General features: G+C 37.5%; 1 protein-coding gene across 4 annotated transcripts in view; it reads left to right on the forward strand.

Annotated features, from left to right (window-relative positions):
* The first annotated feature begins 22,070 nt into the window (after positions 1-22,070).
* clnk (cytokine-dependent hematopoietic cell linker) overlaps positions 22,071-25,996 on the forward strand; it is an 81,441-nt gene continuing 77,515 nt past the window's right edge. For all 4 annotated transcript variants that reach the window (XM_088628481.1, XM_088628498.1, XM_088628490.1 and 1 more), the window contains exon 1: positions 22,071-22,158. In XM_088628481.1, the coding sequence (XP_088484607.1) occupies positions 22,100-22,158 (59 nt within the window). In that variant the 5' untranslated portion in view covers positions 22,071-22,099. The remainder of the gene's footprint in view (positions 22,159-25,996) is intronic.

The following is a 25,996-nucleotide window of genomic DNA, read 5'->3' on the forward strand; positions in this document are numbered from 1 at the left end:
GACAATTGCTTTTTGCTAGCACTTTAGAATAAGGTTCTGATATTAAGGGTTTATTAATGCTTTGTCAGGAATTAACTTATAAGGATCCATATTTTACTGAAAATGAACTCAGTATTAATTAATGATTAACAGAAGTGTACTTATTCCTTTGTTAGCTTAAATGTTCATGCTTTGTAAAGGTTTTTTAAAAATTGAATAGACAACAATTAATCAATTATAGAGAAGGAACAGCATATTAACAGATGAGAATGTGTCTATAGTGCCAGCCTGTTGACTCTTTCCAGGAAAGTGGTAGAACTGCAGTATATTCTTTTTTTTTGGAGTGTGCAGTTACAGTATTCTACCATGAACAGTAGAACCATCAACCAAATTCAGACTTAGACTTTCAAAGATGATTAATGTTTGCTATCACCAAACTGGGTTGAGGTATAAATTATTAACAACCATTTGTAAAGGCATTATGAACGTTTACACAACACCTCATCTATAGGGTGATGTTATTCAGCTTTTCATGCTTATAAATGCAAAACCATGTTGCAATAAATTATTAGAAGACATTAATAAAGCCTTTGTAAACTATGTATTAACGTTTTGCAGCACTCTCTCTAAAGCATAAACATATTCATGCTTATTAATACAAAATCATGTCACAATAAACTATTAATTGCCATTCACTAGGAATCACAACAGCCAAGAATTAGAATATTAAAAGTACGCTGGGCAAACATTCCGAGGTCAAATTCTTCCAGCACGGGGGTACCTTTAAAGCGGAGACGACGGCACCGAAATTTTTTGGCGCGCCTTCTCTTTAAAGCCCTGGCCAAATATGAAGACAGTACGTACAGTTATAATTCAAACGGAATTAAAAACTACACATCCCAGTTACCATGGTGGTGCTTGTGATCATTGCGTTTAACCAACGAAACAGGGCGAAAAATCAGTCACATGACTTTGGGGCAGAGTTTCGAAAGCTTAACCTAAAAGCAACAAAGCGAAATTTACACGATAAGCTACCTCAAACTGTCAGTTACACGACTGTGTATGTCGCTTAAGCCACTCCTATTTGGCATTTTAGTTATGGAGGCGAGAAGACGCCCCCCCCCTCTGGGTGTCTGATTTCCCGCCATCTTTAACCGCTTCGTGTCCGAATGGTAGTAGCTACGCATACGAAATAAAGTTCATCCCAGCTACAAAACATATATATTTTTGTGGTAAGAGGGAGCAAAACATCAGTATTTACTGTTATTAATTAGTGTACGATTTATAGTTGAAATCTGAGCCTAAATATAAAGTTAAAATCTCGACAAAGCAATGTAGGAAATACAGAGAAAAGAAATCCTTTCTGACATCTAAAATCAGTTTCGATCAAGGTCTCTAAAACGAACAAGAAAAAGAGGATTTTCGGAGGGCAATTACAATGTATTAATATAAGGTATAAGTGATTTATGAGCAATCTAATTTCTTGTTCGTTTAAAACAGTGAAATGTCAGCTGCAAAAGATCGCACCAGAAACAGCACTCTCTCTGCCTGTCATAGACGTTCAGGAAAGGCTGAATGAAGTCATGTCAAGTACAATAATTCGGTGATCAATAATAACAGTTGTAGGACAAGAAACAAAAGATAGTGAAAACTTAAGATTTTTAAGGCTAAAACTCAAATTCATTCTACAAATTAAGGCAAATGAAAATTCAGGATGTTAAAGTGCTAGAGGTGTAAAAAAATACAAAAATGCACATGAGCAAAAAGTTTTAGAAATGGAGCAAACAGAAAAAAAGCCATGCCTATAGTGCAGAAGAGGGATGCAGGGACACTTGCTTAGATATACAAAAAAATCACAAAAATGTGTATGTTACAAAAGAACATGCAAACATGTTCATCGTGTACATGAACAGGTACATCAATTTCCCTTCGCGATCAATAAAGTCTTATCTATAAACATGAAACAGAGTGAGGAATCAGAAAATTAGCATGCATAAAAAACAGCAATTCTGTCAATGAGCCCTAAATGAATTAATAGCAACCATGGTTTCATGGAGGGCTTCTCAGATAGTTGGGCATTCAGGTAGATTGCCAGGTGAAAGGATTTGTAAACATACTTTGTTAAAGCAAGTCAGTTTTTTCCGCAACACATAAAATACATTTTTCCAAGAAAGTTTAGCCGTTGTCACTAATGAAACCACTAAATAAAGACATAAATATAGAAATCATAAGATTTTTTTTATTCAATGTTGGTAGCAGGATGAACTGTGCTAAGTGTATATTTTGTTGCAGAGTTGCTGCAAGATGTTAACAGTGAAAAAAGGTATTTAGAAATGAGTTATTTCAAGAAGAAAATTTTCAGAATAATTGCAAATCTAGCAGGATAGAGAAAGCACAGAAAACAGGCAGTTAGATTGATCAGATTAGTATGAAAAGTTATTTAGCAAAGGGAATGAGAAGAGTGACAAACTAGTATGCTTTAGATCTTTTTATCTGAACCAGGGAAAACTGATCATGTTTCTCTATAACAATAATAAAAAACTTTATTTTATATATCACCTTTAAAAGTGGCATCTCAAAGCAATACAGTAGATATAAAAACAGATAAAAGGACCACAGATTACAAAGTAAATACATATAAGAAAGACAAGCAGTTAGAGGTGCTACCAAAATTAGAAAATGAAGCAGATACAGACACTAAGTCTTCTGAAAAGAAAGGTTCTGAGGTTAGATTTAAATGCACTCAGGGTACGTGACTGATATCACTGGGAATACAAATTGAGAGCTCTGGGGTGCAGCTAGAGAAGACCCTGTCACCCACAGAATGTAGATGTTCTTGAGGACAATAAGAAGACCAGAGTCAGACGGACAAAGGTGGGGAGTAGACAGATAATAAGCCATATACTGTAGGTACTGAATGAGGATGAGGATTTTGAAGTTGACTCGAAACCTGATAGATAACCAATGCAAGGACTTGAAAACAGGTGTAATGCATCCCTGATAGGATTCTCGCTGTCATATTCTGAACATATTGAAGATTGCTCAGTGTGGATTTAATTTCCCCAGTGAACAGGATGTGCATCACATCACATCAAATTACCTAATCTCTTTATCCAGTACAGAGGATTTGGAATCTATCCCAGTAAGCAACAGACACAAGGCAGAATACACCCTGGACATAGCGCCAGTCCATCACAGGACAGACAGACACAAACACACACACACACCAGGGCCAGTTTTCCCATAAACCAATTAATTTACCAGTATGTTTTGGAGTGCGAGAGGGAGTCATATCACACATATGGAGAAAAACCATGTAACCCAGAGAGAACATGCAAACCCCACACACACAGGATGGCAGGAATTGAACCTAGGACCCCAGTGCTCCAAGATAGCAATGCTAACCACTTTGCCACCATTATAAATGGATGGATATCTTAGTTATCTTTCTAGTTCACAGGTTTGCATGCATATTTTAATTTTGAAAGCCACTGAGACATCAGGTACTTCTGTTGTATTTATGAAAAAGAAACAAAACAAAAAGCATACTAACAACTGTGCCATCCTACTCTTTAGTTAATACAATTTATTATTTATAAACAGTTAACATTGTTAGCAAAATATTTTGAATTATATTTAACCCTATTTTTTCTTTAGTTTTGTATTTAACTTATTATATGATAGTCAGATTTAATGTATATTTAAACAATGAAAATATATTTTTACAAGATGTGGGGGAAAGTGCAACAACTTATTACAGTGCTAAATTTAATATTATTGCTAATAGTTTATGCTAACACCTAACTTTCTTAATTAGATGTATTTAAAACAGTGAACTAAGTGTAACATACCATTCAGAAATACAATCGAGAATAGTTTTGTGGTGTTTGTATGGATGAAACGTTTCTAAAATTTATAACGTAACAAAATTAAAGCCGATTAAAATCTGTAATCTTTCCACTTGTAATGTCATTAGACAGAACAACACGTTTCTGCTTTGTCTAAGGATGGTATCAAAAAGTAGTCTTGGTGGTGAGAAAGCTGTGCTTAATGATAATTAAGTGACTTAAAAGTAAAAAGAGATGCTTCATATTGCTTGATTAATTTTAAAAACTAAGTTATAAATGCAGACGCGATCGGTGCCATAAGCGCTCCAGGCAGAAGAACGTTCGGTCTGTACTGCTGAGCTCCGCGCCTCCTCCCTCGCAGTGGGCGGTACGCTATTTTCAGAGCCTCTGATTGGGAAAAAAAGACCTGCTGATGAGTTTCACACAACAGGAAGAGAAAAGAATGGGATTTTTTTCTCTTCGAAACGTGTGTTGTCTTTATGAAATTCGTGTATTTTAAACGTTTAATTAAGAAGTAAAAACCTTACAGCGTACACAAAGATTCTGAGCTGATCACGAGGAAGAAAAATCACCCATTTTTCGCGCATAAAAAGTGGTTTTTAACTCTCGAAACCTGTTTTTATATGTTTTAAAGTCGTGCAATGTCTAAGTTAAGCAGGAACACATCATTATATCTCATTTTTTATTTATTTAAAAAAAAAATCGTTTGCCCAGCCTATTAAAAGGTTTATTGAGTATTTTAAGTTATTAAGCAATAATTTGTCTTAACCCCCTTAGCTTAGCTTAGTTCTGGCCATAGGACAAACAGGCTAGTAACCCCATGCAGGGTAAGGAGTGACCAAGAGGCAGTTGCAAAGGTAGAGATTGGGTGGAGGAGGGATGCAAAAGACAAATGCAAGGGAAAGGAGGGGATGTGAAGAAATGATGTAATGATTGATTATAAATTAATAAGAGTGACAACAGCCAAGAATTAGGTGTATTCAAATGTTTATTAAGTATTCTATATAATAATTTCTCTTAGTAGTTTGGGTGGGTAGTTGTGTCAGCATGCGTAGGCTGCAAAGGAGCAAGTAATAGGTTTATTCCATGCTGAAAAGAGAAGAAAGAAGGCTGAAGAGCTGAGCCCACCTGAAGAAGGCTCCATGGCTGAAACGTTGTGTTATCTTTCTTCTCTTTTCAGCATGGAATAAACCTATTACTTCATAATTTGTCTTAACCCATTAGCTGAGGGTTAACTTCCTGTCTATTGGACGAGGAGACTAGAACTCCAAAAACAGAACCCGAAACCATCAAGGCAGAATTGAAAGGAAAGCATCAAGAAGGTGAGACACGTGAATGTTTGCAAATAAAATGAGCAGAGGGGAGGATGGAAAGACCAGGAGAAAAAACAAAGGAAAGGCCATCAAGTAAACAATGACTAAATCCAGAATCAGGGTGGTAGAGTAATTTAGAAGCCAGTTTGGGAATATCAATCAGAGTAGAGAGATGAATCAATAGCCATTTCAGCAGGCCTGAGCTTCACTGCAGAAACTACAAATTTGAAGGAACCAGCGAGAAAAAGATGAACAGTTTAAAGAGTTGAAGTTGTTATAGCCTTATATTTACCTACTAACAAAATAGGATAACGAAGAATACCTCTAGAGCAGCTGTTGCTTGAGTTTAGAGGAGGAAGATTGTGGGGGAAGGGTAAAATAATAGGAGATAATCTTAGAGATAGCTGCAAGCAGAATTTTGTAGATTGGGATTCTGAAGAGCAAATAGTGCCGGAAAGAGCTCTAAACACCAGCAAAAATATGGCAGTGGAAGTCAGTATCTAGGGCACCCCAGTAGGAATGTTGGTTGCACTGGAATAAACAAGCTGAAGCCTTGGCAGAAAAGTTTGTGGCATTCATAAAAAAGAGAGCCCCCAAAACGGATGGATAGATTCAATATAATATGCATGTACTGTAATCATCCTGTTCTTGGTAACAGTCAGGAAAAACTAAACACATGATATCTCTTAAAATACTGGAAGCTAACAGAACTTGGGAATTGTGAGGATAGAAGAGGAATGCAGGAAGATTTAAGAGTGACAGAAAAAGCTAATAGAGTCTAATAGAAGATGGGCAAGATTAACATTAGCAAAGTATAAGATGTGCTTCTTGAAGGAGAGAGCGACAGGAGGTGGAGTGAAAATCAAGATACTACAAGGAGCAGGGAGGGAAGCTGAAGGTTGGTTTGCATATGAGAAAGAAACTGAAGTAGAGAGGAAGGACAAAGGAAAAGAGGCCCCCGCCTTGTTATTTTGGACTCCAGGCAGGGGCATTGCCCATGATTGATCCTAGGCCTACCAAATCAGTTCAAAGTAATTTAAGATTTTTTTGTGGGATTTCTTGTTTGCGTTACATGATTTGCTTTTTTATGTTACATGATTTGATTTTAATTTGCTACTGGCTTGCTGTATTTTTTGTGACCCATAGGAAAATTGCAGTGGGGCGGTGCAAGTGTAGCCATAGCCTAATTGGCTATCATCATCGTCAGACACTCTTAGAGCTATCTAGTGCTAGGTTTTTGGTTCATTAGCCACCCTACATGTCAAAACAATTGAATATATCTACGTTTTTCAAAAAGCCGCATTTAGACGTCCAGCCAGGCCCGAAACAAATAATAAGACCCATTAGATGCTACAGGCAGCCGAGGAGACGATGGGGGCTAACACTACGGCCATAGTTTTTTCATCAGAGGTGAGTCTACCTTCTGCCTCAAAAGACGTCAACGGTGACAGGACCACCAACAGATTTGTCTGCCATTGACAAACCAGCCACTCAACCCAGCAATAGCAGGAAGTTTTTCGATAAAGTGGTATGAACAATTTAAATGGGTAGAATACAGTATAGCTAAGGATGCAGTACGCAAAGTCTACAGACACTTCCCAGAGATGTATACTGAGTTAGTGTTCAGTAGAGAAGGATTTAAAAATTGGAAATATTTTAGACGGGCTTGTTCAAAACATGAGAACAGTAAACAACGTCATATAGCATTTAACAAGTCAAAGGTATACATGTCAAGCCATGCCCCACGCAGCCGTGGAACAGTGCTAATTAACTGCAGGGGGATGCTAACATTTCATTTATAGAGAAAAACCGCCAGCATGTGAAAGTTGTTTTGGACATTGTCTTGATGTGTGCAAAGCAGGATATTCCACTTCGAGGGCACAGGGAAACTGAAGAGTCACGTAACAAAGGGAATTTTATCAAAATGTTCAAGCTTATCTCAAAGTATGACCCAGAAATTGAAAATAGCTCAAACAGCTTTCTAAAAATGCTAATCTGATGAGCCCAGAGATACACACCTGAAGAAGGCCCCATGGTCGAAACATTGTGTTTTCTTTCTTCTCTTTTCAGCATGGAATAAACCTATTACTTGTTCCTATAATATATATAGCCTAGCTGCTGTTTAAAATGTAATGTGGATGTTTTTTTTCTGAATTTTCTACATTACATGAATCCATTCAATCCATTAGATTGAAAACTCTTGCATTAAACCATTATGTTTGGTCCTTCACATTACAGTATTGTAACAGCATGGGAAGCCTCCTCCTTTAAATCCACTTAATATGGAATTATGTACTTAAAGGGAAATTTTGATAAAAAATATCTTAGTTGCCAGAATTCTTATTTCTTTCCTCGAAATTAATAGAACAGTGTTCAGTATGAGAATATTAAAACAAAACTAGAAAAGTTTACATTTATTAAAGATTATTCAGACATAGTGGATGTGGCATTATTCTTTCTGCAGATAATATGAACTACCTGCAGATAATATGGATGTATCTCACATGTATTCAAAATGGATTGATGGTGACTCAAGAAACTGTTACACAAATTCTGTTATTGACTGTTGATTAATGGCGACGACATACAATTCAACGAAGGGTGTATTACAACTTGGTACCCATGTGGCGTATGGACAGCTATGATAAACTGAAATCTTATGGCAAATGTATTAATGAGGCAATAGATGAGTATTCACGGTACATTATCTGGATGGAAGCCCACAAACCAAACCCAAGCTTGTTGCAGGCAAAAAAAAAATATTAAAAAAGCTGGGAGTTTTGCTATTTGACAAAACTACTTAAGCACAGGACTTTTCAAAAATAGAGCGTTAACCAAGATAGGAGATAACAACATTACCATAATTAAAAACAAGGGTTTAGAATGTGCCACAAGATGCAAATAACAGACAGACACCAATTAAATAAAAGACTTTCTGAAGAAGAAGATTTTTATCTGGATTTGAAAGTGCTCAGGAACGGTAACTCTGATATCAATGGGGATGGAACTCCAGAGTTTTGGGGCATAGCAAGAGGAGATTTTGTCACCCATAGAATATAAATGAGCTTGTGGTAACAATGTGGTAAAAATGTCATTACTGTATTTAATGAAATTGTCACTAGTATGCATGTAGCATAATTAGTGCAGCATAATTAAAGCACTTATGGGTTAACAAACATTTAATGCTTAACACATTTGTCTGAAAACCACTACACTAGAGGTGGTACTTTAAGGATTCACTGGCAGTTTTATAGAGTAGTGCACTGTCTACCACAATATACTGTACCTACTGTAGTGACATCTTGCACATTTTAGATGGATGCCTCTATAAATTCCATCACCACTGAAATGGAATATGAATTCCATTTTATGACAGATTGGCTATAATACATGACATACCCGGAATTCTTTTCATTTTGAAGAAAAATGACAATAAGGTGACAAAATATTAAAAATTCCAGTTAAAATCGTTTATTGGAAAAAAGGGGGTACTAGTTCAGTAATTACTATTTTGTTTTCTCAATAATGTACGTCAGGGCCCCTTGAAGACAAATGAATGTGTTGCAAAATTCTTTGCACTGAGACTTTAACTTTTTTGCAGTCTTTAACAGAATTTCAAAGCCAATATATCCTGTTACTTTTAACAACTTCATATGATTTAAGATAACCTAAAAAGTGTAGTGTTCCATTTTGTCAAAAGCATTGCCTTGCAAATACAGTGGGTATAGAAAATTACCACCCCCTTTCAAAATTTGTACCTTTTGATGTATGACACTCTGAAAAAAAAAATTAAATTAAGCTGGTTCCATTTTTATTTACACACAGTAACCCACATTAGCCAAGTGAAAATACAATTCTAAAACATTCTGAAATGTATTAATATTACAAAAGTACAATGCCTTATTTGGATAAGTGAACACCCCACTTACAATTGCATTTGTAAGTATAACCAATCACCTTACAGATCACACAACATACTAAGGGGCTCCCACCTGTGATCAATTGTGGTGATTTTGATTAGTTCAGAACAAAAGCAGCTGTTTCTAGAGGATTGCACTGCTTGGAAGTGCATTTCAAAGCAAAGAATCCACCATGGGCGGAAAAGTGCTTTCAAAAGAACTTCGAGACAATGTTGTGGAAAGGCACAAGACAGGAGATGGGTATAAAAAGATTTCAAAGGCTTTAAGTATTCCATGGGGCACAGTCAAGACCATCATTAAGAAGTGGAAGGCATATTGCACCACCCAGACCTTGCCTAGATCAGTCCATCCCTCCAAACTGGATGAGCGAACAAGAAGAAGACTGATCAGAGAGCCAACCAAGAGGCCGATGGCAATGACCAAGAGTGGTCATTGTGTGCAAGTCACAACAATTTCGCAAGCACTCCACAAATCTGGCCTGTATGGGAGGGTGGCAAGAAAAAAGCCACTCCTTTAAAAAAAACACATCAAGTCTCATTTATTTTGGTAAAAAAGCACCTAAAAGATTCTGTGGCCAAGTGGCAAAAGGTGCTGTGGTCAGATGAGCCTGAAATCTAACTTTTTGGCCGGAATGCAAAATGGTACATGTAGCGAAAACCCAATACATCTTACCATCCAAAGAACACCATTCCTACAGTATTGCACAGTGGTGGCAGCATCCTGTTGTGGGGGTGTTTCTCTTCAGCTTGGACTGGGACACTTGTCAGGATAGAAAGGAAGATGGATAGTGCAAAATACAGGCAAATTCTTGAAGAAAACCTGCAGCGCTCAGCCAGGAAGTTGAAACTGGGAAGATGGTTTATCTTTTAATATGACATTGACCCAAATGACACCACCAAAGTAACCATACAGTGGCTGAAGGACAGGAAAGTTAATGTCCTTGAGTGACCTAGTCAGAGCCCTGACCTAAATCCCATAGAAAATCTATGGAATGACTTGAAGAGGGCAGTCCATCAACGGTCACCTCATAGTTTGACTGAGCTTGAACAATTCTGTAAGGAAGAATGGGCAAATATTCCTCCTTCTAGGTGTGCAAAGCTGGTAGAGATGCATCCAAACAGACTCAAGACTAATTCAAGCAAAAGGTGCTTCCACCAAGTACTAACTCAGGGGGGTGTTCTCTTATCCAACCCAGTTATTCTACTTTTGTTTTCAGAAATGTTGCTTTCTTTTTTCACTTGGATGTTGCAAGGTGCAATTTGTAAATAAAGCTGGAAAAAGTCTGATTTTATTAGTCACCAACCTCTTTTAGCACTCTTCATTATATTCTAAGGAGAGTATAAAAATAGAGGTTGATGACACATGAGTGGAAAGAACAGTCTTTTAAGACTTTGCAAATGTGATGTCTATACACAAACACAAAGGGTGCACAAGTTCTCCACTTTCAATCACGGTGTTACAATGTCATGGCTCAGCAAAGGCAAATGAATACCACTCGCTTGTAAAATTAGGTTACTAGGGCATCAGGATACTACCACCTACTATAATTAAATGCCAGAAAAGCTACCAAATGACAATAAACAACCATGATAGACTTGTTTTTGTCAAGTCATTGTGTCTGCCCAGGGCCATGTTTATAATATTTTGACACTTTTCCTTCACCTGCTGTTGTTTTCTGATTATTTGCATGCAGTAAACATATTAAATGGATCTATTAAAAGCTTCAAAATTAATACCTGAGTCAAACAGGAGTGTATCATTTCTATCACTGTATTTTCAATAGTTCTGAGTGCTATTGAAAATTGAAAAAACTACGTAACCTACTGTACAACAAGTCTGGTTGAAAACTAAAATATCCCCAACTTCAGTCAATGAATTGTAGTACTTTTATGATGCTGCATTATGTGCATTGAAAGTACTGAATAGATTTACACATACAGTATTTAACAAGGTATATAAGAAGATAGACATAGCATTTAGACATACTGTAGCATTATCAGAAGACTGAGATTCTCTATAATAAGGCTCCAGATACACATACTGTACCTCATCACCATCAATTTAAATTCATGATGACTGTCTAAAGAATGCACAGCACTACCCATACATTGGGAGTCTTTGTTCACAGAAGGCTGATAGCTAGGCTAATGTTGACTAAGAAATCTAGTATGCTGGAACTCTTCAAGTGCTACTAAATTAGAAATAATGACATACAGTACATATCTTCAAAAATCTGGAGTCATAACCAACTCTTTTTGCAGAAGCTTTTACAACAAGAGGGAGGATAGATGCACCAATATCAGTGTTCTTTTTCAAGGAGGCACCACAGACAAACTCCAGGCTTCCAGGTTAACCAAGGCAATTGCACCAGAGGAGATGAAAATACAACTTGAAGCAATTTGAAATGTCAAATCCTGGGAGATTATGACCTAAATCAGATGTAAGAATGAAATCATGAAATCAAGACCACACAGATATAGATGCATACTGTATCAATATTTTATTAGACTGTGTTTAAGTGTTTTAAAACAGTGGTTTAATGATGAGAAAATTTAAATTCATGAGAAGGGTTATTTTTATTTGCTAATTCCATATTCTGTGATGGAAAAATACCATAAGATTTTAGTTAAAGTTATAATGTGCTGTTGTTTAATGCATATGAGCGTTGCTGTAAAATCACCTGTGTTCGCCTTAAAAGCCTAGTCACCTAACCACTTCCCTACGTGACCATGTCTAGCTTGTTTTAGTCCAGAAAGTGCTTTACCTCACACATTGGATTAAAAATAAACCATAGGTTGTCTCTCTCTAAATAGGTTGTTACGTCTGTTTAAGTTTATAACATTTTGGTTGTGTCACTATGAAGCGCACAATTAAGAGCATCATGGAGCTTTTTTTCATATTCTACAGTCCATATACTATATGAAGTTGAAGAAATTCATTCACACAACTATTTTTGTCTATATGTTAGCATGTAAATCTTTTCCACACTTTACTTTTGTTACTGTTTTCACTGTACCAAAAATGTGATTTTGTATGAAATTCATACACATTCATTTTTTATGATCAAATCAAAAATTAAAATGAATTAAAATGGATTAAAAAAATATGTGGAGCTGTGGTAGCTCAGACAGCAAGGGCATTTAACTCCTGCCCAGAAGGTCCCGGGTTCATTCCCAGGTAGGGGTAAGCAATGTAGCTTGCTCTAATTCTTTCCAGATGGCTCCCAGGTCCACTCAGCCTGCTTTCCAAGAGAGTACCTGGGGTTAATCCTTCTGGGAGTTATAAGCTGGCTGGAGCGTAATGCTGATCACATCACCACCATGTCCAGTGTCATATGGTCAGGAAATATGGTAGCCCTTGCCCCCCATTCCCCCATGGGCCTTTATGGCCTGAAAAGGGGACCAAACCTACCTAAATAAAGATCTATTAGCCTTATTCATTTCAATCAGAATTTTACAAATTTGCTTTGAACTTTGACAGCTCTAGTAAGTACTTCCTGAAGCTCTTAATAGTAACTGTCAACTACTCATGACAAATATTTCTCCAGCTTCTCCAATTTGCATGTCCTGCAGTTCTGATATTTTCAACTCTTTCCATAAATAATTTATGGATACTCTGATAACATATCAAGAACACTTTGTTTTCTTTACATTTTGTTTAATTTGATATAAGCTTTGAATTTTTATTCTACTGTAAAATATATTTAATGCTAAATCAATGTTTCAGAAAGAAGTCACCAGTTTTGAAAACTATTCGATAATTATAATAATTGATCTCTCCATTTTAAATAGGTGTCACACCCTGAACACCTAGAGGGCGCTCTACTTCTGTCCTGTTTCTAATTCCCTGTGATTTTTCATGTCTTTCTGGTGTGTCTTGTTGTGTAACCTATTTACTTCCTGTTTCTGCTCTGCTCCTCACTCAGCATTGAGGTTCGGATGTCCTGAGACCCGCCTAGCACCAGGTCGCTCCTGTCCATGGCCTGAGGGGATAGGTTTCTATACGGCATTTCCCAAACAGCTGAGCCCGGGCTAACGCCCATCTCGCTGCTACGCATAGGGTCTTTTTCTGCTCTCCTGCCATTCCACGGTTTGTCCCTTCCAAAATCCGTTATACTAGGACATTAGAGGATGCATATCAAACCTAAAGCACAAAATCATTATTCACTAAAGGGATGTCCTAGTGAATAATGTCCTAGTGACATTCATGTTTTTGTGTTTATCATATTAAAGGTTAACCCTTTATCAGATTAAAATCAGAATCAGCATTGTTTTATTTAACTACATTATGTGATGCAATTTGAAATTAGAATGAATTATTTGTCGCCTAGGCATAGCATTGCAATCTTGCAGCACTGTGACCCTAGGTTCAATTCTTGGAGTGCTATCTCTGTGGAGTATGTAAGCTCTCCTCGTATTTACATGGGCTTTCCCTGGGTGCTCCAGTTTCCTCTTATAGTCCAAAGACATGTTGGTAGATTAATTGGCTACTAGAAAACTTGACCCTTGTGTGAGTGTGTACATATTTATGACATATTTATGACTGTAAAAAACATTTCTATTTAAACATTGTTGTTTGTATGTGTGGCTTGTGATGGACTGGCATCCTGTCCAGAGTGTATTCCACTTGGCTCCCATTGCTTGTTGAGTTATATCCATATTGAAAACATTTCTATTTAAACATTTCATTTGTATGTGAATTTTAAATAGTTTTATTATTCAGACATTATGTTTTTTTTCATTATTTTGTATGACCTTTCAATCCATATATTTTTAAAAATATTGATGTATTCCTACATGTTTTTGATAAATCAATTATTCATTACAGTTTCTCATAGTATGAATGCCTTTTCCACCCCTGTAGTGATGTGATGGATTTTGATTTACTGTGGCAATTAAGAAACTGGAACAGTAAATTGTGAGAGTCCTCTGACGACTGTTGGGAATCAAACACAACAACATACAGTCTCACACATGGATTCTAACTATACAACATATAATTTATTGATACAACACCAAACTTAGTATAAAAAAACAACAAGAATAATAGAATACATTTAAGATTAATTAATTAATCTTAATACAAAAGGTTGATCATTCACATAGGGATAACAAAGACAAGAGGTTATCATTTCAGTTAAAATATATTGATTACAACATGTTATTGTATACCTCATAGGTTGTATTAATCTCATATGTTTAATCACATTCATCTTGTCACAGACAAGTATATATGCATTTACTTTTATGAACTAAACAATCAAACATGTTTGTAATAATAGTTTAAGAATTGTAATGTGGGACTGACCACAAGTAACCACCCATCCTTCGGATGAGACGTAAAACCAAGGTCTTGACTCTCTGTGGTCATTAAAAATCCCAGTGCGTTTCTCGAAAAGAGTAGGGGTGTAACCCCGGCATCCTGGCCAAATTTCCCATTGGCCCTTACCAATCATGGCTGTCTTGTTTCTTGTGCACATTTAGTGTAGAAATTAACAACCCAGGACGACGATGTGACACTCGAACAAACTCTTTATTTTTTAACCTGTAACTCCAAACCCGTTAGCTCCTACATTCACCATGGCCTGTTACCCTGAGCAACCGTTATTCCCGCTCAGCCCTCCACCAATCAACATGCAGTTTCACTGCTGACACACACAAATATAACAATGGCCTATTAATAATCCCTGTCTATGAGTTGGCTTCATTACTCTGCTCTCCTCCCCACTGATAGCTGATGTGTGGTGAGCGTTCTGGCGCACTATGGCTGCCGTCGTATCATTCAGGTGGATGCTACCCATTGGTGGTGGTGGAGTGGAATCCCCATTACCTGTAAAGCGCTTTGAGTGGAGTGTCCAGAAAAGCGCTATATACAGTGGTGTGAAAAAGTGTTTGCCCCCTTCCTGATTTCTTATTTTTTTGCATGCTTGTCACACTGAAATGTTTCAGATCATCAAACAAATTGAAATATTAGACAAAGATAACACAAGTAAACACAAAATGCAGTTCTTAAATGAAGGTTTTTATTATTAAGGGGAAAAAATTTCAAACCTATATGGCCCTGTGTGAAAAAGTGATTGCCCCCCCCTTAAAACATAAATCAACTGTGGTTTATCACATCTTTGGAAAGCTGAGTTCAATTTATCTAGCCACACCCAGGCCTGATTACTGCCACACCTGTTCTCAATCAAGAAATCACTTAAACAGGACCTGCCTGACAAAGTGAAGTAGACCAAAAGATCCTCAAAAGCTAGACATCATGCTGCAATCCAAAGAAATTCAGGAACAAATGAGAAACAGAGTAATTGAGATTTATCAGTCTTATCAGGAAAAGGTTATAAAGCCATTTCTAAAGCTTTGGGACTCCAGCGAACCACAGTGAGAGCCATTATCCACAAATGGTGAAAACATGGAACAGTGGTGAACCTTCCCAGGAGTGGCTGGCCGACCAAAATTACCCCAAGAGCGCAGCGACGACTCATCCAAGAGGTCACAAAAAACCCCACAACAACATCCAAAGAACTGCAGGCTTCACTTGCCTCAGTTAAGGTCAGTGTTCATGACTCCACTGTAAGAAAGAGACTGGGCAAAAATGGCCTGCATGGCAGAGTTCCAAGATGAAAACCACTGCTGAGCAAAAAGAACATAAAGGCTCGTCTTAGTTTTGCCAGAAAACATCTTGATGATCCCCAAGACTTTTGGGAAAATACTCTGTGGACTGACGAGACAAAAGTTGAACTTTTTGGAAGGTATGTGTCCCATTACATGTGGCGTAAAAGTAACACAGCATTTCAGAAAAGGATCATCATACCAACAGTAAAATATGGTGGTGGTAGTGTGATGGTCTGGGGGTGTTTTGCTGCTTCAGGACCTGGAAGACTTGCTGTGGTAAATGGAACCATGAATTCTGCTGTCTACCAAAAAATCCTGAAGGAGAACGTCCGGCCATCTGTTCGTGACCTCAAGCTGAAGCGCACTTGGGTTCTGCAGCAGGACAATGATCCAAAACACACCAGCAAGTCCACCTCTGAATGGCTTAAGAAAAACAAAATGAAGACTTTGGAGTGGCCTAGTCAAAGTCCTGACCTGAACCGATTGAGATGTTGTGGCATGACCTTAAAAAAGCGGCTCGAAAACCCTCCAATGTGGCTGAATTACAACAATTCTGCAAAGATGAGTGGGCCAAAATTCCTCCACAGCGCTGCAAAAGACTCATTGCCAGTTATCGCAAAAGCTTGATTGCAGTTGTTGCTGCTAAGGTTGTACCAACCAGTTATTAGGTTTAGGGGGCAATCACTTTTTCACACAGGGCCATGTAGGTTTGGATTTTTTTTCATTTAAAAACTGCATTTTGTGTTTACTTGTGTTATCTTTGTCTAATATTTCAATTTGTTTGATGATCTGAAACATTTCAGTGTGACAAACATGCAAAAAATAAGAAATCAGGAAGGGGGTGTAATGATTCATAGTGTAGCCGTTCAGGGACGCCAAATATGTAAGAAAACTGGCTCAGGGACGCCAAATATGTAATCATAGTGGCTCTCTGAAGGCACCAGTTCTGTAGGGTTTGGGCATTTACTGAGACAATTATTAATTGTAGCAGTAAATCACAAAGTTGATTCTTTTGATGGCTTTAGAATCCAACCATGCGACATAACTCAAACAACGCGCACACACAGGTACTAATACACGAGGATACATTTATTAATACATAGAATATGCATGTAAACCTAACAGATCTTATCGAGAGGGTTATCAGAATACAAAAGATATATATTCAATCAGTTACGAAGTGTTACACATATCAAGAGGACATACGTTCAGTATATCATTCATTAAGACCGTTTCGTAAATGAACTTAGTTATAACTTCTACATTAGATACTCAAACAAGTACATAACTCTTAGGAATTAAATTGATATCAACTGGTTGGGATAACAATTGAATTCTCGAGCTGTAATGCATTGAAGTTGAATACTCATCCAATCTCTGGGGATTCAGATCTCCTGCGGGCACAAAGAAACAGTTGCAGGCTGTTGCTGTCCAATCCGCGCTCTCTGGCTCGGTGCCAGGCTGTGCTGTGCGGCTTGCGATGGTGTGTTGCTGATGCTCACTGGCCTGCTAGTTAAGTTTGTGCACAGGAGAAAAGATGACTGTGGGTCCCAGCAAGTCAGGAAGAGGACCGGTTCGTTCCTGATGAAGAGCTAGTTCTGAATAGCGATTCAGCTGTCCACAGTTCCGACCTGTTCACGAGGCCTGCTGCTGGTTACTCTCTGGCAATCTCCACTCTAGACTCTTAGAACAAAGGAAAGTTCTGGCACTCAGACACACTGGCCGTTCCGTGGTTGTCCGGGCTGAGTCTCAGGATGGTCAGGAGGCGCGATGCGAGGATGTCCTGCCCTTGGGAGCCTTCTGCTCCTGGGCCGTCCTGCCCTGGAATTCTCCTTTGAATTCCCTTTAGAACTGTCCACAGAATCCTCTCCAGAATCCCTTCTGAATCTGAATCTCTGTGTTGCCTGTTTTTACCTGGAGGAACTTCAGCTCATTGATTGGCTGAAAGTTCCATGGGCATCAGAGTCCCACGTGGGTTACTCGGCCCTACCAGTCCCTGATTGGTTGATCAAGGTGAGATATGAGTCACTTACTCCTGACACTTAGGAATGCAGTCCAGATGTCCAACTCGCACTCCCTAGACAGATAGGCGCCAATGGATGACCATTGATCATGATAGCCAGGCTTAGCTAAGTGCATCCACCTTTGGGAGCTGTCCTTATCAAAAGAAAACATCTTGCATGAATAGTTTCTCTGTGGCTTCACCACAGAGATGAACAGAGAAATGGGGCCTCATTTGGGAAGGCTCAGAACACTTAATTCTGCCTTATTAATAAGCCTCGCCGCTACAGGGGCAAACACTTTTTCACACCACTGTAAGTGTAAGCAATTATTAATCATTATTATTAAGTACGATGAGTGGGAAAAGGCTATTGTTTTTTGCTGAATATGCTCGAATACTCAGAATGTTGCCAGGAAGAGTCCAAATGTCTTAATGTTGTTGATCAGGTGAAAACAACAATCGGTTTGCTAAACACAAGATTTCTGTTACAGAAAGAACATCTTGGGCAGAATTCTATTCTTTTTTGACACACTCTCTCGGCCTTGTGACCTGAATAAAGTATAAGTCCTGACTTACACTGTTTGCCATCACATAGTTGTTAAAATGAGATGCCAGATTAGCTGGAGAGAAGAGGAGCAAGTCAGCGAGTTAACCAATCAAATAAGTTGGGTATCTCATTGGTTGGTTATATTTTGCGTGATGTACAGTAACATCTGAACCATTGTCTTAGGTATCAGACTTAGAAGAACCTCGCTGCACCACATATCATTAAGGAGTTTATAAGGTTCATGACATATAAACTGTGAGGACTGGAAGCTCAGGCAAAATGTCAGCTCTGGCCTAGACTAGATTCTACCAGAAAGCCATGGGGAATGTCTTTCTACCACCAGTCATATGACCAGTTGAAAGAAGAACAAGTGGTTGGGTGATGCTTTAAAACAAGGTTTAAAGCTTTAAAAACAGGAAGATGGTGCTTCCTAAGAGAAAACAGAGAAGGAGAGAACAGAAAGGAAGAGAGGACCCTGTGTAGAAAGATATAGAAGATAAAGAAAAAGAACAAAGAACATTGTGCATGACAATCATGGAAGTGTGTGAGCCTACGTGATGTGTGTTTTGAGAGTTTGTTTTGAGAAACCAGTAAAGCAGGTTTGCTGCCTGACTATTGTTAGATAAAGAAAAAAAGAAACCTCAGAAAAGGTTAGGCTTCCGTTTATGTTCTGGTATTGTTTAATCAGTTTCCATACACTGTAAATAAATACAAAGCACTTGTCTTGTACCTTAGGACTATATTTGTGTCTGTTTCCTAAGACCCACTTATAAAAAGATCTCTACAATGCTCAAACCGCCAGCAACATAACAAGATGTACTCCCATGTGACATTAACTTTCATTAATCAACTTATTAAACAACTTTTATAAGGAAGCCTTATTATATAAGGAATTTGTATTCCTTTGCCGAATGATGATCCAATATTTTTAGAAAAAAAGAACTTCAATGTATCTATACATGTCACATGTCTGGAAATACTGTAAGTGCAATAGGTGCAGGTTTGTTATCCTGTGAAAAGCCTACCATGGTTGTTTTTTATCATCTAATCAAATAGAAGTTAAAATTGGTTCTGTTGTTAATAATTTTTTAACAATAAATCATATTGTTAAAAAACATACACTACCACATCAATGTATTGGTGTGACTATATAAGTTACTAAACTGTAAGTACAAATTCACATAGTATTTAAAAATACATTCAGAAAAAAGTTGACTAGATGTCAGTTGTTGAGGTGAAAATGACTCTCAAAACACAGGAATACATCTATTTGATCAGTTACTGCAGCTGTTTCAAAGACAGTTTAAATGACTTTCAGTTACCAAAGCTCACTTTGAGATTACTACACTGTAAAACTGTCTGACATTTTACAACACATTGGAGCTACTGCAGCATGATAGCAACAGAAATCATCAGCATATGTGTAGCTAATCTAATTTTCTTAGATTGATAAGGTAATGAGGCACATATGCAGTAGATGTCCAGCTTCTCTGACTTTGGTTCTATGACTAATGTTTTGAAACCCAAGAACACTTGCTTCTGCTATCTGTTTACTTACAGTACTACTTTGTTCATTATTTCACAAGACATTCATTTGTACCACATAGTCTTATTTAAATGTCTGACTATTCTACTTATCAATACCCCTTCTTCGGTACATTTTATTGTTAAGAATACATGCAGCCGATTTAAAACCAACAGTTTCCTTAACTTTTTGTACCATCATTTCAAATAAAGGAAAATCAAAATCTTGACTTGCATACATGCTGTGTTCTCCAATGAGCTATAGCATTATTTGTTTTATAATTACCCTATAATTGATTTAGGATCCCTTCTCAAATGTTGTCCTGTTTTGCACCCTGTGCCACTGGGACAGACACTGAGAAGCAGCTGTCTGATAATGTATTGATGGTTTATTGTAATTATTTATGATCTAAACTGGAAGCAGTTACACGATATCTATAAACTACATCTCAGAAAAACAGATTTTAAAGATCAGACTGAAAAAGGAACTAAGAGCACAATTGTTATTTTTTATTGTAGAGCTGTTTCGTTTCCCATTTAATAGCTGGAAGAGTTTTCTCTTTTTACGGAAATTCTGAATTCAGAGGAAGACCACTTCAGTGTTCCTCAGTTACACACTCTTTTTGTTTTTGATAAATCCCAAATTGGGAAACATCAGATTCACATGATACCATATACAGTATATATTTACCTTGATATAATGGATAATGAATCTAACATGTGCATTATTATGACAAACCAAGAGATTTTTTAATATATGGAAACTTTTTTTTCTAATTTGAAATTACTTTCTCACAGAGTCCTTAATGGTCCCTCATCACAATGCACATTAAGTAAAAAAAAAACATAGTATGCAACCTGTTACAAACATTATGTTATATATTTATAAAAGTCTTTCATCAGTGGTTACATTGGGACAAAGGGCATTTTGATCACAGTGGTTCTCTTTATGCTCTGAATCAGTTATGCAAAAAGCTTAATAACTCCATTTTATTTAATGTAGTTGTTGTTATAGAGAAATTGAAGATGACACCAACTCTTTAAAATTTAGGAGCTCCTAACTAACAGTTATCTTCATCAAATGATCATTAAGAAATTTATATCACTGATCATGTATTAACATCCCTCACCGTTTTCATTTCTACAACCAAATCATTCATAGTCAAAGTCAACATAACATTAACCACTGATTATAGTTCTGCACAGAATCTAATTAGTTAAAAGGAAACTAGTATACCTCTTGAATTCTAGAAGCTGCTTATTTTGTGAGATTTTGCTATCTGAGATTGCAGTAGTTCTGTGTTGCTTTCAAGGTTCAACCTATTTCTTTTTAACACTAGCCCGAGGAGACACAAACTCCTTTGGATAAATGCTGAAGAGATTAAAAAAAAACAATTTCCCAGAAACTCTAGCAGATTTATTGCATAGTGAGGTTTGGGGGTACTGACTGTTTTGCAGGAATATTTTCAGTACGCAATATGTACAGTATAAATCTCTTAATTCCAGTGCATCTGTTTCTTGCTTAGAAAATCTGATAATTGCATATTTCTTAGGCTTCAAAAATGAATCAAAATCAAATACTCAATTACTCTGGGAATCATAGAATGTCATTAGTAATCCACAGATGGTGATATTGAACAAGAATTTAGGAAAAAATGTAAATATATATGCATTTTTAGTAAAAGGCACGCATATTCACATTCTTGATAAATGAGTTGCAAAACTTTAACTTTTTTAAAGCCCCACATATCAATGCAGTATAAAGTGATAAAATGAATGATAAAGTGTAAGAAACACAATGAGAACAAAATCCTTCACTGTAGAATGCTGATGTTAGCTTTGAGGAAGTAGATTACAAACCAACAAAAATAAGAGGCTGAAAACACAATTCTAAGTAATTAAAACCAAGACATAAACGTCAGACAAAACCTGTGGTGTTTTAGTGTTAAACTTACTTGATAAAGGTCAGTGTTTTAACCTAGTCTATTATTTGTGCTCTGTAAGCATGTCCAAGTTTCCACTGTAAGAAAAACAACTTCTACAACATTAGTAAAATACCATTATAAACTCCTCAACAAAAAAAGCATCAAAAGATCTGATGTATTTGTACATCCTATTCTATATGTATCCACACCTCTTAGCACAAGAGAATTCAGTATTAAAATCAATGCTTCTACTTTAGTGTTTGAAAAATAAATTTTGTATTTGTATAGCATTACAAAATTTATTTTTTTTGATAAACAAAGGGAGGAGCTTGAAAGAAAGCTTTCTTGCAGTGGTCAAAAACTGAAGCACATGTATCAGAATAGCACATGTATCTTACTAACTCATCAAATTAGGACATTTCACTTCAAAATGCAGAGGTGGGGACAATACGCAAAGTTTAAGAGACGTGAAGACAGTCCAGTTCAGAGGTGAGGTGATATTTAATGTAGATCTAGGCTTACATTTTTCCATACTGTAAGTTTTTAAATTCTAAATTTTGTTTTCCTGCATATCAAACATTGATAATAAAAAATGATATTAAAACTACCAGTACTTTTTCATATTACAGTCAATACTTTGTGATTTACCAAAAGGGTTGTAACTTCTTAAAGGCACTTCTTTACCCCATAATCAGCTTACTCATGAAAATATTGATAACTCTGTAAATGGCTTGGAGATGAGCAATGGGTTAAAAAATGTAAAAAATTCTAAAAGATTACTGTATATATTTCAGCACAATCAAATTATAGAACTGGCCCAGCACCCTTAGTCTGATGTAAGTTAAAAATCATAAAGAAGGAAATAAAGAGCAACTTTTGAAATCCGAATAATATTTCTTGAAGACAACAATTTCTGATACCTAAGTTATGCTTATTTAATATTATTTCTATATAAGTTTTTTTGTGTGCAATATGTATGCAAACTTTATGTGTATAAGTAAAATATGAAAGGCATGTATACATTGAGCATTTGACATATCTGGCTCTTATAGCCTTGGCATGGCAACTGTGCACAAATTATTTCCACTTTCAAAAAAGACCATACCAGTTCAAATCTTGGTCAATGCCTTAAATATTGTCATGGATGCTGATTTACTATTCTGATATACCCAGCATTGACAATGATCTTAATCTCCCATCATTGCGACACTAAAGTGATGGGGAAAAGTAGTGTTAGTCAACTGTTTTTCAACAGAACACCATAAAAAGTGTGATTCTCTTATTCAGTATAAATTGTATTTCTATAATATACAGTGTCTTTGAAAAGTATTTTTCTCGTTCTAATGAAATGCGTTATTTTATTGAATTACATGTGATGCATGCACATCTTTGACATAAATATTTTAATCTAAACTTGATTTTTTATTGTTGAAACAAATGATGAATGACTGACTGTATAGAACAAGGCATACATGTTTATGCACATATTCACTCCCTTTTAAGAGTTTAGTTAAGAGTTTAGTTATGGCAAACCCAAATTAGTTCAGGTGCGCAAAATTACTTTTAAAAGTTACACAATTAGTTGAATGGCCTCTGATTCTCTGTAGCAATAGTGGTTCACCTGATGTAAAAATTAATACATATATATATACAGTAGGGTATGTCTCTGTAAGATCTCTCAGTCCGGTAGTGAACTTCATATATGAAGACAAACAAACTTTCAAACTAACTCTGTGATATAGTTGTAGAAAGGCACAGATCAGGGGAAGGATATAAAACCTTTCAAAGACAATGTAAATGCCTTTGAGTACAGTGAAGTCAATCATTAACAAGTAGAAGGTATATCCTATCATTGAGATTACCTAAATCAGGCTGTTCTCCCAAACTGGGTAGTTGGCCAAGAAGGAAGCTGATTAGGTATGCAACCAGAACAGTTTGGGTCCTCTTTGAAAGAGCTCAGAGTTCAAACGCTGAGATAGGAGAAAGTAAAAAATGGTCATTCCACAGTGCTGGCTTAAATGCCAGAGTGGCAAAACCATCCATGGAATTTGCAACAAAGAATTTAAGTAATACTGCTAACATGTGTCAAAATAGTCTCTGTCTTCGGCTAAATGCAAATAATACATATGTTGCAAATTCAACACAGTGCATCACCCTGTCCACTCCTCCCTACAGTCATACTAGTCATGGTGACTGCATCTCTTCAGCAGGGACTTGTCAAGATAAGAAAATGGATGGGGCAAAGTTTGGGCAAATCTTTGAAGAAAACCTGCTTCGGTCTGCTAAATACTTAAAACTGGGTTGGTCACCTTTCAGCAAGACAATGACCAAAAACACAATGCCAAACCTATACTAGTATAGGAACAAGTAATAGGTTTATTCCATGCTGAAAAAAAGAAGAAAGAGAACACAACATGCTCTTCGCAGCTACCCACCTGAACTATACTAGTATAGTATTGTAACGACTGCGGGTTTTGGTGAGGAATGGAGCAGGCATGGGACTCAGGGAATGGGGTTGAACAACGCATTTATTAACTCGAACCAGGGAAAGGTACACACACAGGGACAGGGGTTACAGTGCTGCACCTTCACTAACACACAGACACGAAGGGAAGACTCTGGATCCCAGCCTCTGTCCCACTTTATACAGTCCCGTAGTCCTGCCCCCAGGCATTATTCCCAGACCGCCTTGTGTGCACATGGCTAAAGCACCCTGCGTGGCGCTACATTGCCCCCAGCTGAAGAGTCAAGCGTCCTGTCGACCCCAAACCATCCCTCCAGGCTGCACACACAAGGCAGGCTGCTCTGCGGGCTAGCCTCTATTTGGGCCAGGATCCTCCGTCTCGGCTAAGGCTCTCTCCACCCACGCTTGGCCTCTCACCGATCCACTCCGTCCCACTGCTGACACCAATGTAGCAAATTCAGGTTCGGAGAGGATGGCCACAGTGACTCAGACTTCGTGGAGTGAAAGTCAGCAGAGAGATAGAGAGTGAGCACAAGAGAGAAAAGAGAAAGAGCAACACACAGGGGTCTAATCGGGTAGTTACACAGGGTTAGGGTGTCAATTGGGTACAAGTATAACAGGGGTGGGAAACCAGGGAACTACATGAATCTGGGTGATCTCACCAGACTGTATGCCCATTTTGCAGTGGGTCAGCTGCACTGGTCAGCGGCTTTCCTAGTCCCCACCCTGACCATTACTACTCCCGTCCTGCCCCTCGCCGCATACCCCAGCCAGGCACTCTTCGGCTGCAGTGCCAGGCGAATGCGCTACAGTATGAATCTGATAGGAAATCTGTGGCAAGATTTGAAAGTTGCTGTACATGTTTGATCCCCACCCAACTTGATAATGATCGAGCAAGTTTGCAAAGAAGAATGAGTGTATCTTGAACCACCCCAGTGTGCTAAGTTGGTAGAAACTTATCCAAGAATACCCACAGCTATAATTGCTGCAAAGTTGCTTTAAATATGTATTGACTCAGGAGTGAACACATATGAAATCAGCATACTGTAGTGTGTGTTTTTACAAAGATTCAAGCACACCAATGTGCAGAGAACAACATTTTACTATCCTTAACTATTTACAAGCAGTGCTACCCCGAAAAAGATCAGAGAATTTATTAGCAGGTTTGAACTATTCCATATCCCCACAAATTTCACAGCACAAGACTGTCCTCCAGTCATTACTTAAAGTGAGACTGGAGTAAGACGTTAAGTGAGACAGAGTGGAAGGCACTCTGGTGTTAATAAGGAATCTTCTATTTCTGCCCCGTTACCCCCTGCTTCCCTTTGGAACAGACAGCAACATCCAGTTCTGGGGTCCAGCCCCAGGGTGCTCCTCTACCAAATGACAAGAAAACAATTATCACTAATCTGTGTCTTCATATTTCCCAAGCATCCTTAGGTCATAAGTGTTAAAATTAATTAGTTGCATATTAACAAGTTGGTTTAGTTTTTTGAAGGTTTTTGAAGAGTTTTGGAGCCAGTACGCTGTTTTTATGTTTGGGTACAAATAGGTAGAGATGGTAGGGAGCTAAAGCCTTGCTAGAACTCAGAATTAAACTAGTTTATTTGTTTCTGTTTGGATTTCAATACATTGTATATACTGTAAGCAAAAACATAAAAAAACATCAGAACAGTTCAGAAATGAGAGGAGGCCAATCTAGCCCATTTGGTAGTAGTTAATTGATCCAAAGGTCTCTCCCAGCCATTTCTTGAAAGAAGCCAGGGTATTTCTTCAACAACATACTTGGGTAGTTTGGTCCATACTTCACAAGTCTTTTGGTATTGAAGAGCGGACTATTCTCAGATTTAAGTACATTCCCAC

Source organism: Lepisosteus platostomus, chromosome 1, assembly GCF_059453375.1.
Source record: "Lepisosteus platostomus isolate fLepPlt1 chromosome 1, fLepPlt1.hap1, whole genome shotgun sequence".
Lineage (NCBI taxonomy): Eukaryota > Metazoa > Chordata > Actinopteri > Semionotiformes > Lepisosteidae > Lepisosteus > Lepisosteus platostomus.